Here is a 13235-nt window from a genome sequence, read left to right as displayed (position 1 = left end):
GAGGCTATGGCAAGACTTTAAACTGCTCCCAAAGGAAATGGGCCGGGGGGGGGGGGCGGAGAGCACATTGGGTGTTGCAGGCTTCCTTCACCCCACCTCAGTTTGATTGGAGTGGAAGACTACCTCTTTGAAGTACATAGAGGAAAGTGGTAAAGCAATACTGCAATTGCGGGAGGAGGGATCTCTCAGAACAGGGGTTAAGAGAGCGACCCCAAGGTGACCAAGCACTGCAATTCCGTACACCTGACAGCAAAAATTTCATTGTTGTCAGGTTCTGGATCCTGTCCTACAGAAGTCATTAGAGTGGGTGAAGTTTCTATGTAATTTATATAAAAAAAATTATATATCACTTTTCATAAAAATGCCAGAGTGGTTTGCAACAATTACACATAAAACCATACAATGAAAACCATATTGAAAAGTTAAAATCAGCAATGAGGTAACTTTTACGGAAAGATGTATTCTTGATTTCCTGCATGAACCTGTTAATCCTTATTGGCAGAACATTCCACAGTGCTGGAGTGATGACGCTAAAGGCTTGGATGCTTATTGTCAGATCTCCACCAATTTGGGGAATGACCAACGACGCTCCTGCAAATGATCTTAGTGACTGAGCTGGGATATAAGGGTTCAGGGGGAACGAGGCCAAGGGAAGCCCCACACAGAGCACATTGCAGTAATCCAACCTCACGTTTATCAACACATGGACTACAGTAGCCAGGCTGCAAGGTTGCCATAAGGGCATCATTTTCTTGCCCTTATGGCATTTGCCTCTATTTGCATAGCTTCATGACAAGCAGGGCAGCTCCTCAGGTAAGTTAACCTTCCAGAATAATCAGTATCTTGAGGAGGAGCAGAAGTTCAGAAAATGTTTGATGTTTTATCTGACTCTGGCAAGGGGAGTTTAGAGATTCAGAGATTGTGTAAGAGATAGTCATGTGGTTTCTGCTGCTAAAGGCCATTGTGGATCTCACACAATGACTCACAAGTAAAGCTAAGCCAAATCATGACTTGGCACAAATGCTCTGGCATACAGAGGAGGAGAGACTGTGATTGCTCCTCTGGGCCTGCTGCTTCAAGCTAAGCCTGGGCCCATGTCTGAAGCAAGACAAACCATGAGCTTAGACTTACTTTACAACAGCAGGACTACAGAAGGAGCAAAGTAGATGTGAATTCTGAGAACCTGTGTTTCTGCACTGATCTATGAAATTCAACTCTGCCCCCCTCCACCTTTACAAATAAAAGTACCCTGAGAAAGGGGAACACCATTGCAACAGCCTACCATTAACACCAATTTGTAGGAAAGGAATTATTTCACCCTGTGGTAGAACCACACATTGGCCCTTCCCTGTGTCTCAGCGTAAGGCAGAATTGGGAGTTATAAAGTTGTCCATTGTGGAAAGGTGGTCATCACTTCCCATTTCCTAAGGTTGTGTTGTGTGCTCCTGAATTTTAACAGACAGCTGCCATCCAGATAGGGACATTGTTTATAATATGATGAGATTTGATTAACTATCTAATAATTAACCACGAGGGATTTAAATTGCTTGTTCTGTGGACATTGGACCCTTTAGGCAGGACTATGAATCACAGTCGGTTCTGGGTTTATTGATTGTATAAAGAATGAGACAGCAGAATCTCTCTTGGCTTTTTTTAGTTCGTTTCAGGAGCACTTTGGGCAAGGGGGGGGGACACAATGAGGTCAGTACTACTGCTGGTAGCTAGGGACAGGTTCAGTTTTTGTCTTTCATCCCGAGTAGTATTTTCATAGTTCCTGGCCCCCCGGCCCCCTCCAACCTGGTTTGCTCACTCTCAGACCACTTTTTGTGATTCAGTACTTCCCAGTTGAGATCTATGGATCCCCCAGTGCAGTACCAATCTGATGGGACACTAGAACACTCTGTGACGCTTGACTGGCTGTGTAGGATTACACAATGGGGATACCTAGCTGCTGGAATGGGGAAGACTCTGCTGCATACTTTCAGAAACCCCTTGCCCACAGAAATCATGATGCAGAAGAACAATGGGGCAGAATCAGACCGAGACTGTCCTGGAAATCCGCTGAGGTGGAGAGTAGCATACGAAATTCCCTGGTGTGGAAAAGGGGTGATGGTTGTCTTCCCACGCTTTCTTCCCAGGCATTATTCAACTTTATCACCACTGGGGAGTGGGTCTTAGACTAGTGGTGAGTCAACTTGAGGGATCTCATCCAAGACAGCACATGTTGCTGCCCACCAGAATCCATGCCACCACCTCTCTTGCTGTGTCTCTGGCCATACCCAGGCAGCTCCTCTGACTATGCCATCCAAGGTTCATGAATTTGATCCATGGGGCTGACTGCACACCAGGAGTTAACGATTAATGATCTGTTGTTGAGAGGCTGTGCCCAACGCCCCTCCGTTGAACCTGTGAGACTTTCATCCTGATCAGCCTCTCTGGCTGATAGAGAGGTCGGACAAAGGCAGGAGGAAGAAGTGCCTTGCCATGGCAGCAGCCTTGGAGCAGTACTGTGGCTCAGTTTTCTGGGTGAGTGAGTTTCTCCCTGAGTAGATGGTAGCTCAGCTTCTGGCAGGGATGTCCCACTGTAAATCTAAAAGGCCAGAGTGCAGTGGAATGTCCTGAATTGCGGGAGGATGGCTAAACGCCTCTGTTAGGGCTGTTTACTTTGAGAGTTGGGACAGCAGTGGTGTGTTAGTTCTGTGTGCATGCTTAGTAAAAGCAAAGCCTGCAGTCTGAACGTAGCGAGTCGGGGGTTTTACAATGAACAGATACATCATCTTTGTGTTGCTTACTGCTCCAGTGGGTGCACTCAGCACTGGAAGATGGGAGCGAGCTGGACAGTCCTCGTGGCTTGTGAGGAGACCTTTCCCAGGCAGAGGGCCTCCTCAGCGGTGGCACCTTCCCCTGTGGAGCACTCTCCCATCTGATGTCAGGCAGATAAAGAATTATACAACTCTTAGCAGGGAGAAACAGGCATTTGGAGGCTTTTTAGCAGGTTCTCCCCATGTTACACAATTTCACTTATACATGTGAGGGCCTGGAATATAACCCCTATGCAAGTGGAGGGGTCACCTTTATAATAATACAGTGGTACTGCGGGTTAAGTACTTAATTCGTTCTGGAGGTCCGTTCTTAACCTGAAACTGTTCTTAATCTGAAGCCCCACTTTAGCTAATGGGGCATCCTGCTGCCGCTGAAGCACGATTTCTGTTCTCATCCTGAAGCAAAGTTCTTAACCCGAGGTACTATTTCTGGGTTAGCGGAGTCTGTAACCTGAAGCATCTGTAACCCGAGGTACCACTGTAGTGTCTTAGAGGGCAGGAAGGCTCCAAAGCATTAGTGGAGATGTTAACACTCCTTGTATGATACAATCATGATCGTTTCACTTGTAACTCTGACTCAAATGATTCACTGTAGAGAAAATAGGAGGGTTCTTTAATCTCACACAGAAACGGAAGATGGGGGCACAGGTGATCTACTTTATTGGGCATGCCACATAGTATAGCAGAATGCAACTGGGGGGATCAAGTGCTCCATATGTAAAAAAAAAACGCTTTCCTGTTCATGAAATCTATCACTGGAGTTCTGAACGTGGGCCTCTTCCTCCACTTCTCCCTCAGCTGAAATTAAGTCTGAAAGAATCATGATCTTGTAGCCAACAGTACTGGTTGTGCTGTGTTGTGTGTGTGTGTGGTGCCCACAACAAATTCTAGAGTTGACAAGATGTCCATCGTAGGCAAAGGGCCCATAGGCTAAGTCTCTCCTTGATGTGTTAGCTTCCCAGAGAACATTTCACTGGGTTCAGGTCCTCTCCTGCTCCATTCTGAAGTGGTATGCTCCCAGGGCTTTTGGTACTAGATAATTATGACCATGTAGGTTAGCTGTTGACTTGAGGAGTCTCCAGTCCTTTGTGTGATCGAGATCACTCCACATCCCTGTGAAGTAAATTAAAATTGTTGCGCCACCCTGTCAGGTACTGGTTTTCTAGTGAATTGCCCAGATCTGTTTCCTTGTCACTGATGGAGAAGTCCTGGGCACCAGGAGATTTAAATTGCTAAACAAGAGCTCATGAGCGAAGCTGACTAAGCTGATCAGAGTGCAGCTGCCTTTGTTTGAGAGTTGTTGTCTCATCTACTGCTTGTAGGGATCTCAGGGCGTTCCACCAGAAACAGAAAGGGGAGCAGAAATTGCCACAATTTGTATGTTCACCCAAGATCAGGAACAGTAACCATGCAAATACAAATGGTATCAGCTGTTGTTTATTTAAGTCCATGAATATTACATGCATAATTATGTTTTTGATGTTTCCCTTTCATTAAAATGCATTGAAATCGGTTACATAATTCATTATGTTAGTTTCGGCTGTAGCAGATAGCAAAACAAATTAACTTAGGTTATAACTGAACTGTAGGAGAATGGAAACAGTGGCGATTACACCAAAGGCAGGACAGGGTGGAAATCGCTGTCTCTTTATGTCCTTAGCTACTAGTGGTCCTCTTGGCAAGTAGAGTACAACACTAACTTTTCCTTTGCAGTGAAGGATGTTGGGATTTCCCCTGATTCTGTTCATGCCAAGAGTCTGTTTCATACATAACAGGCAGGACTCTCCCAGTGCCTCCAATAAAACGAGATTTTGTGTTTCTGAAATGGTGACGTCTCCAGCAATTACTTCAAACTGTCAGGGCAAACATCAAAAGCCCATTGGTACCTGCTTGAAATCTGGAAGAACCACTGCCAGTCCAAGTAGACAATACTGGACTAGATGAGTCACATGACATAACACATGACTGATAACGCCGTCAAAATATTCCACTGATGTAGTTTCATTGGCAATTGGGTGTCTGCGGCGCAACTGAAACAGTGAGGAGTTGTGTGGGTGACACAGGAAGAGGATACATATTCTGTACTCCAGATCATGGTTTTGCCCCTAGTAGCAGTGCAACTTTACACCGTCCTGACCCTTGTAGAAGGAATTTATTTTCATAGATTTCAGTGGGAGGTTTTAATTTAAAACAAAAAACAGGCACTCCCCCAACAATGAAAACAACCACCCTGCCCATATTGTCACAGCAGAGCACCCAATTACAGCACATCATTACTTGTATAGCATGGGATTTTATCAGCTCCAGGGGAGCACAGTCCACTATTATGTCCAATGGTAGGTGAGAGTGCCGGATTTTGGTGTCCCACAGGGTGCCACTGAAATTTGAGACACCAAGGTCCACCACTGCCCTGTGTGTGTTTGTTCTGCTCCAAAATGGTGCTTGTGTGTCACATAAAAGGACTCGGTCCTCTTCCTAGAGGGATGCCCTGGGGGCTGGCAGCAGTGGGGTCATTCCTGGCTTTGCCTCCAGTGGGACACTGTCACATCATTTTGCATGTATATCATGGGGATGTGTTGTTGTGGCGCTCTCTCCACTGTAGATTCGTTAGCTGTTTCCCCCATTTAACAATTAACTCAAAAGTTCTTTACAAATACAAGCCCTAAAGAGTCTTGCAAAAATACTTAATAATTATATTTGCTCCATTAAAACTACTCAACCAAGCTGCATGCTGAAGTTTCTTTAAAGGGAACGTGGGCTGCAATCATTGTGCTGTAAGAAACAGATTTTTCTGCAGCTGTTTTGATCCCAGTGTAGTAAAAACGAAATCCAGTTTTGTTCTGCAGAAATAATGGTAAATATTGAATTAAGGGGAAGAAAGGATGTCCAATCAGTTTGAGAGTTAAACACAGTATCAGCAATGTTAGCTCACACAACATGTACATCATAAACCATATAGATATCCCACCAGGGTATCTCTAATTGATAACTGCTCTTATTAGATAGCATGTGCAACAAAGGTTCAACGCAATTACATGCTGGTAGTAAACACCAGTGCTGTGTTATGGTGAATACAAACATTGACTTTTGCCCACTTGAAAATGTCACTGGATTCTAACACAAAGCATCATTAACTAGCTTGATTGCAGGTGAGTCATACTGAATGGGTTAGCATAAGGATGAGTAAGGGTGGTTGTAAATCAATGGAACAAGAACACCCTCAGAACAGCAGTGGAGACTGGAGGTGGAAATCGGTTATCCTGGGGTTGTGTTATGATGCATTGGGCAAATACAGCAAATCTTTGGAAGATGTTATAGCATTGTAATGAGTTCATGGCAGGTGCTGTGGTATTGGAATTGTGGCAATTGCTGTCAATGTTTACATGCTAATTGTCTGTGTAGATCCACAGTGGAACTTGGAACAGAGATGTAAGGCACCACCACCACAGTGTTGCAGCTCCCATCATCCTCGACCATTGGCCATGTTGATTGGGGCGGATGAGAGTTGGACTCCATCAACATCTTGAGTACCACAGGCTCTCCATCCCTGGTGCAACACATAGTGGTGTGGGGCATGGATACATGTGAAACTATGTCAGGTAGTACATGTGGGCTAAAGATCTTAGCAAGTGTTGGCATATGCCTTATTTTTTATTTATTTATTTTTTTGATGCCTCCAGAACTCTTCTTTCCTGGACCGGAATGATGCCGACCTGCCACTCTGCTTTGAACAGACTGTTCTGGTCTGGATCCCCCTGGGCTTCCTCTGGCTCTTTGGCCCAGTGCAGCTTTTCCACATCTGCACATCCAGGATGAAGAAATCATCTGTCACAAGAGTTTACCTTATTAAACAGGTGGGAGAGAAAGGTGTGCCCCGGAGTTAGTAGCAGGGTGGAAGCAAAGGGCATGCAGATCAAAGGGCAAAGCAGTTCTCTGGGAGGTGGATGGGGGTGATGTGAGAAACCCTGAAAGGGTTTAAGTGAAGTAGGGATCTGTGCTAACTGGGAAATGTGGGTGGAAAGAGCAGGAAAGCCGGAGGGTCAGATGAACTTAAGTGTCCTTCGGCCAGAAGCCTTTGAACCATGTCTTGCTTATGTAATGCTGTCATGATAGTGGTGGTGTTTAGTATATACAGAATTGTTAGGAATCAAGTACTGTAGTGTATTTACTGTTGATGTAGTTTGCACTGTGATTGTTATAAAAAGGAATACCCAATCAAAGCTAACAAACATATACATATACTTATATTATAAATAACACAGGGATTTTTATGTGTTTTGAACCCACTTTGAGTGCATTCCTTGTAGGAAAGGGGTATATCAATACACTTGATTTTTACTTGACGGAGGGTGTGATGCACAGCAGTGCTCCTGGGTCACTTGTGCTGTGGAATGTGGCTTTGCCCTGCATATGTAGCTTCTCCATGATGGGTTTAGAAGCTCCTTGCAACCTTATTCTCCTAGAACGTTGCAGGTAGCAATCTGACACGTCTGCTCTTCCTTTGCCAGGTGCTGGCTGCGCTGCTCTTACTGATGGCCCTTGCTGAAGTGTTTTTCACTGTTGCCGAAGACCTTGGAAACCTCCCGCACCCAACCCCTGTTAGTCGAAACCCAATTGTCCAGTACTTGAATCCAGCACTCTACTTCATTAGTTGGGTGAGAGCTCTCCTTCATCAAACCATGTCCTGATCTGGAATTAAAATGTCCTTTATAAAGAACAAGTTTTTTTTTCACCACAGAGTTGCCAACTCCAGTTTCAGCCTTCTGTTTCCATTGGGCTGTGTGCTAATACAAGTTCTGATGAGACCCAGAATAGTATTTTGAAGGGAGGGGGTTACATTAGAGAAAAAACAAGGAAGAAAAGTCAAATCCCCCCCCCAAAAAAATGCCAGCGCTCTGATCTTCTCCGATCTTTAAAGCAGCTGCCTGAAACGGCTTTTTCTTTTTTAAGGGAGATTTAGGATAATAATAAATTTATTTATTAATTAACCCAAACCTTATACCACAACATAAAAAGCAGACACTAGAACATAATAAAAAGTGACCCCACACTAATTCCCCATCATCAAACTCCCATATTTCCCAAGTACACCATGAAAAGAACAAACTAACAAGGAATATATGAGAAAACAACAACAACAGTGGCTGCCCATTGGCCCAAGTCCGCTGGGTAGTTTAAAATACAATAAAAACAGTGGGATAATATTAGTACAAATATTCAATGAACAAAATTTGTCCATCACCCTCATATTACTCTCAAAGTGCTTCTCCACGAGGGTAGATCCCTTTCACATTGTCCCTTCAATGGCAACCTGCTACCCCAAGGTGCATCATACACCTCAAGTTACATCTTATTTGGTATGTCCCTGAAGATGGGCACCTGTATATTTTCTCCTGTGGGGCAAATAGCAGATTTGAGATGAGGCAGCATTTATCAGGAAAATACTACAGGGAGAAAGGGTTAAAAACAGCAACCAGAACTGACAACCCAATCAGATTCACACCCTTCCACTGGTATGATATATATATATATATATATATATATATATATATATATATATATATATATATATATATATACACACACACACACACACACACACACACACACACACACATGTGTGTGTATTTTTATTGCTGCTTCTATTTCTTATATTTTATTTGATTGTAATTTGAATTCTGTCATCAAAAGTCGTATCTTAAGAAATAAAAGAAGCAATAAAAATACAGTTGAAAATCATACAGCTTCTAGCACAGCACATCACCATTGCTACAACAGGCAGAAAAACCATTAAGTGGTTCTGCCAAGACCCTCAGCAGTTTTCAAGTGCTCCGCAGGGGTGGGAACCACTGATTTAGTTTGTCACATTTAATTACACCCTGGCTAGGTGATCTGATCTGAGCTAGGAAGTGGAGGTAGATTTTTTTAGCATTATACAGATTTAGAATTATGAAGGCAAAGGCCGTTCTCTTATTTCATAATTACCGTAATACATCAGTCTGTTTCCAGATCTCATTCTGGAAGCTCGACTAGAAGTCACAAGCCATATTTTGAGCTTGTCTCAAGTGAGCATGTTCAGCGAGCTAAGAAGGTGGATCTCAGGTTCCTCTTCATTATCAAGATTGATGTCCAGCCTGGTGCCATGAGTTTACATCACACCTCCCTCCATTTCCTAACCCTGAAACCAACCCAGTCTTGCAAACTCTTGGCTCTTTTTCGCTACTGCAGTTGCTCGTTCTGCTGATCCATGACAGCCGCCGCTTCACTGTCCGCAGAGACTCGGGGACTCTCTTCATCTTCCTTCTCCTTTCTGTGCTCTGTGGTGTATTTCAGCTCCAGACTCTCATCCGGCAAGCAATACAGGTCAGGAACACAAGAAGTCTATGAAAAACTAGGCAACCCAGGATGGCAAAGGTTGAGGTGGCCCCAGCAAAGCCACCTCTGGGGTCATTCAGCTCTGCAAGCCTGTCTGCTGTGGTTCACCCACCCTATTTCTCAGGACAGTCCTGAGGCAGGGGGAAGTAGGGAGAAAGGCCAAAAAGCTGCAGGAAGGAGTTGTCCTGGTGCACGGACTTTAGCCCTAACTGCTTGGGGAGAAGTGGCTTCAGCTTCACAGTTTGGTTACTTCCACTAGTATCTCCCATTTGCTTTCTTCTCTTGCAGGGCTCCATCACTGATGTGCCACGTTTTAGCTTCTTCCTTGTCTCCTACGGGCTTCAACTTATTTTGTTCTTCGTCTCTATTGTTTCCGACGTTGCCCCCGAAATGAAGGAAGCTGCAAAGAAAGTGAGTGTCTTCAGCTGCATGGTCTAGACTTGTAGGATAAGCTTTGGGACAGGAACAGCCATTGGTATTCTGCATGGTATCCCCACTTTGTATAGGTTCTCGGAGTGGGCTTGATGGGATAGGGAACGTTTCCACACATCAGCTCACCAGGAAGCTGGGTTTCATAGGCCACACCTGGATGCCTGGTGCACTGTTTGGTGGGAGTGGTCTCAAAAGGAACATTTGCATTTGTGTCTTGAAGGCTTTGTTTCAAAAGTGACAGCCAGGTTAGTCACACTATTGTTACCTGAATTTTTCACCTAGACATTCTGCCTCCCGTGTTTTTCAGAACCCAGAGATTGTGGCCTCTTTCCTAAGCTTCCTCACTTTCCAGTGGTACAGCAGGTATGCAAATCTGAATGGGAAAGATAAGTGTATTACATCTAGGAGAATAAAGGTTAGGGTTAGGGTCAACTAATCTGTCCCATTAGTGCAAGGATTTCTGCTTATGAAACAGGACTTCTCCCTGCTCTCCTCCTGTTGTGCATGTGGGAGATTTGCAGTCAAACCTAACAGTGCTAGTTAGTATATGAAGGGGTTAAGACCACAGAGTTCTAATCACTAGGGCTTTGGATCTGAAATATTTGCATGGTGAGAAATGCCGTACTGCAATGTAGTGTTTTAAACCAAGCTCCTATTTAAGTCTTTTATTTCCTCTGGTGTGTCTAATTAGAGGGTCTAGCCTTTTGGAATTCTTCATTCTGTTCAACAAGTGCCAACTGATGGGGAGCTGGCAGCCTCTCACTTCCCCCAAAGCCCCAACCCTTGGATACTGGGCTCATTTCACTGTTGTGCCTGAGCATGGTCAAAGCAACAAATTAGCGGGGTGAAGAGCAGCAAGGGTTTTGAGCACCTGAGTAAATCTGCTGTACCTTTCAGGATGGTGCTCAAGGGCTATCGCAAGCCACTAGAAATTGATGACCTCTGGGACTTGAAGGAAGAACATAAGACGGGGAAAATTTTAGGCTCGCTTGAGAAGAACATGACAGCTGGAATAAAAAATGCTCAGCGGAAACTGGAGATCCGCCAACGGAAGAGGAAACTTCATTCAGCAGCTACTGACCAGCAAATGAATGGCTTGAGCAAAGCCCAGAGTCAGGATGCATTGGTTTTGGTAACTACTGCTGCTGGGAGAGAGAGTGGGGCTTACATTTCAGATCCAAATGCTGGGCTGAATGGGAGGAAATCTTACACTTAGGATCCCCAAGCCCACTGCAGCTTAGAGCTTTGGGGGGGGGGGGTGTCCGGTGGCAATATCACTGTGCTTTACAAGTGGGGGGGGGGGGGGCTTCTGCATATAACAGAAGCTCCGTTTTGCACAACGTAGGAATCGGACATTTAGTATTGTGGTCCCTATCCTTTGAACCCTGCTCCCCTTGAAAATTAGACAGGTGCTGTCTCCATTGTTTTTTTGGCATCTATTGAAGACCATCTTCTTGAGGAGCCTTCTACATTAATAACTTTCCCAGTCTGCATCTGTATTGGAATTCTTTTTAAGATGTTCAAAATATGTTTCTATAGTTTATAGCTGCTTGTTTGCCACGCTGGGGCTCCTTTGGGAAGTAAAGTGGAATACAAATTTATCAAATTAATAAATCTTAATAAATAAATAAGATGGCTGGCTTTATGTGGCAGTTGCCCCACCCTGAGAGTTGGGGGCTGCTTGATGCCTGCCAGACCTAAACCCTGCTCTGAATTTAGGAAGAGAAAAAGGAAAAAGGCAAGAAGGAGGCAGACAAGAAAGACTCTCCTGCTGACTACGCGAAGAGCTGGCTGATGGCTTCTATATTCCGAACCTTTGCTGGGAACCTTATGAAATCAGTGGCACTCAAGGTAGTGCAAGACCTCCTGGTGTTTGTGAGCCCTCAGCTACTGAAGTGAGTCCTCCTAGCTCCACTTTTTAATTCTGAGTTTTCCTGGTGCCCTGGGATGGTGGGCAATGGGGTTTAAATAAGCTTCTGATGCAGGAAGATCTTGACACTGGCTGGAAATCCATATACAGTGGTACCTCAGGTTACATACGCTTCAGGTTACATATTCCGCTAACCCAGAAATAGTGCTTCAGGTTAAGAACTTTGCTTCAGGTTGAGAACAGAAATCATGCTCCGGCGGTGCAGCGGCAGCAGGAGGCCCCATTAGCTAAAGTGGTGCTTCAGGTTAAGAACAGTTTCAGGTTAAGTATGGACCTCCAGAACGAATTAAGTACTTAACCTGAGGCACCACTGTATACGGTCTGGACCATCCACACGCTGATGAATTCCTTAAAACATTCTCACCGTTTTAAAGGCACAAACTATGTGCCTGAAGATTCCAGGCGCAACTAAAACAATTTCCTTGCGCTTCTGCTGTAAGATGGTGCATTAAGATGGCTTTTATAGATGAGGAACATTCTGAGAGAAAGTCAGGGTTTGGATCTGAAAAATGATTTTCCCAGGTCCAGGTTTTATACTGTGGTCCCATTTAAGTTGTTTCATATTAGTTGTCCATTGTAGGGGATAAGTAACAGAGTTTGCTCCAGGGAAGAACACAGTTTGGTCTCTGCATTGAGGAATAGTGATGAGTTATTGAGATACAGGTATATCCCTAAGGCTGCTATCACATGTATACTTAGCTGGGACTGGGCATAAGTCCCACTGAGCACAATGGGACTTATTTCTGAGTGGACATGTATACTAAAATTGTCCACTGGAGACATGGAGGTGTTCAGGAGAGAGCCACAAAGGTTGCATGTGGCCTGTGAGTTGTCCACATGTGACATATGGTTGCATTGCATGAGCCTGGTTGAGGAGGAGCCTGTAGCCTGTGTGTGGAAGAACAAGAGGCTGATGCTTAGGGCTTGTGGGAGGCGGGCGTGTTATTGGGGTGTGGTTTGTGCAAGTCTGAGTCGAATTTAGAGAGATGCTCATCAATATTTTCTCTTGCAGGCTGATGATCTCCTTTGTGTCAGACCCAAATGCCTACCTTTGGCATGGCTACCTCTATGCAGTGCTGCTGTTTCTGACCGCACTGGTGCAATCCATCTGCCTACAGCAGTATTTCCAACTCTGCTTTGAACTGGGCATGCTCGTACGCACTGCTCTTATGGCTGCCATCTACAAGAAGGTCAGCTGGGTCCTTCGCCTTTTGTGGGGGCTGCTCTCCTTAGTACTGACCAATCAACTTGGACTGCTTTCCCCTGGATCTTGGGATGGAAGGATCCTTTGACATTCACACTTCATTGATTTTTTTGCAGTGCAGTTATCCAGCCAAGGAATGCATACAGAAATGCATGCACTGGGATAAAGTGTGCACAAAATGCATATATAAGTGGTAATAGCACACACAGATGCATCATATTTGGGGAAACAGCTTTGCAGAGATGTGTACATTAGGCAAGTTTGCATGCAAATGGGTATATTAGGAGAAATTCATACTAAAATGCTGATGGATTTTCATGGATTTTATTTTAAAAATTGCAAACCGATGTGGAGGACTAAAGTGAAGATTGGAAAAGTGAGAAACAGAGACAGGAAGTCACTGACAGATTTGCTCATCCTTAGTGCTTTGTGCCCTGGTCCCTAATGGCTATGGCATTATCTGGTACCCCTA

The 13235-nt window shown here is 44.6% G+C and overlaps 1 protein-coding gene across 1 annotated transcript in view; it reads left to right on the top strand.

The window, feature by feature from the left end:
• Positions 1–132: 132 nt before the first annotated feature.
• The window catches only part of ABCC2 (ATP binding cassette subfamily C member 2), a 40505-nt gene continuing 27402 nt past the window's right edge, over positions 133–13235 (top strand). Inside the window, exons 1-9 of the mRNA XM_082224960.1 lie at positions 133–2526; positions 6503–6676; positions 7331–7477; positions 9051–9185; positions 9486–9608; positions 9937–9992; positions 10527–10761; positions 11349–11524; positions 12572–12749. Coding sequence (XP_082081086.1) covers positions 2485–2526; positions 6503–6676; positions 7331–7477; positions 9051–9185; positions 9486–9608; positions 9937–9992; positions 10527–10761; positions 11349–11524; positions 12572–12749 — 1266 coding nt within the window. The 5' untranslated portion in view covers positions 133–2484. The remainder of the gene's footprint in view (positions 2527–6502; positions 6677–7330; positions 7478–9050; positions 9186–9485; positions 9609–9936; positions 9993–10526; positions 10762–11348; positions 11525–12571; positions 12750–13235) is intronic.

Source organism: Podarcis vaucheri, assembly GCF_965113315.1.
Source record: "Podarcis vaucheri genome assembly, chromosome: 5".
Taxonomy (NCBI): Eukaryota; Metazoa; Chordata; class Lepidosauria; order Squamata; family Lacertidae; genus Podarcis; species Podarcis vaucheri.
The sequence above is the reverse complement of the archived record's forward strand: the minus strand, read 5'-3'. Positions and strand labels throughout refer to the sequence as shown.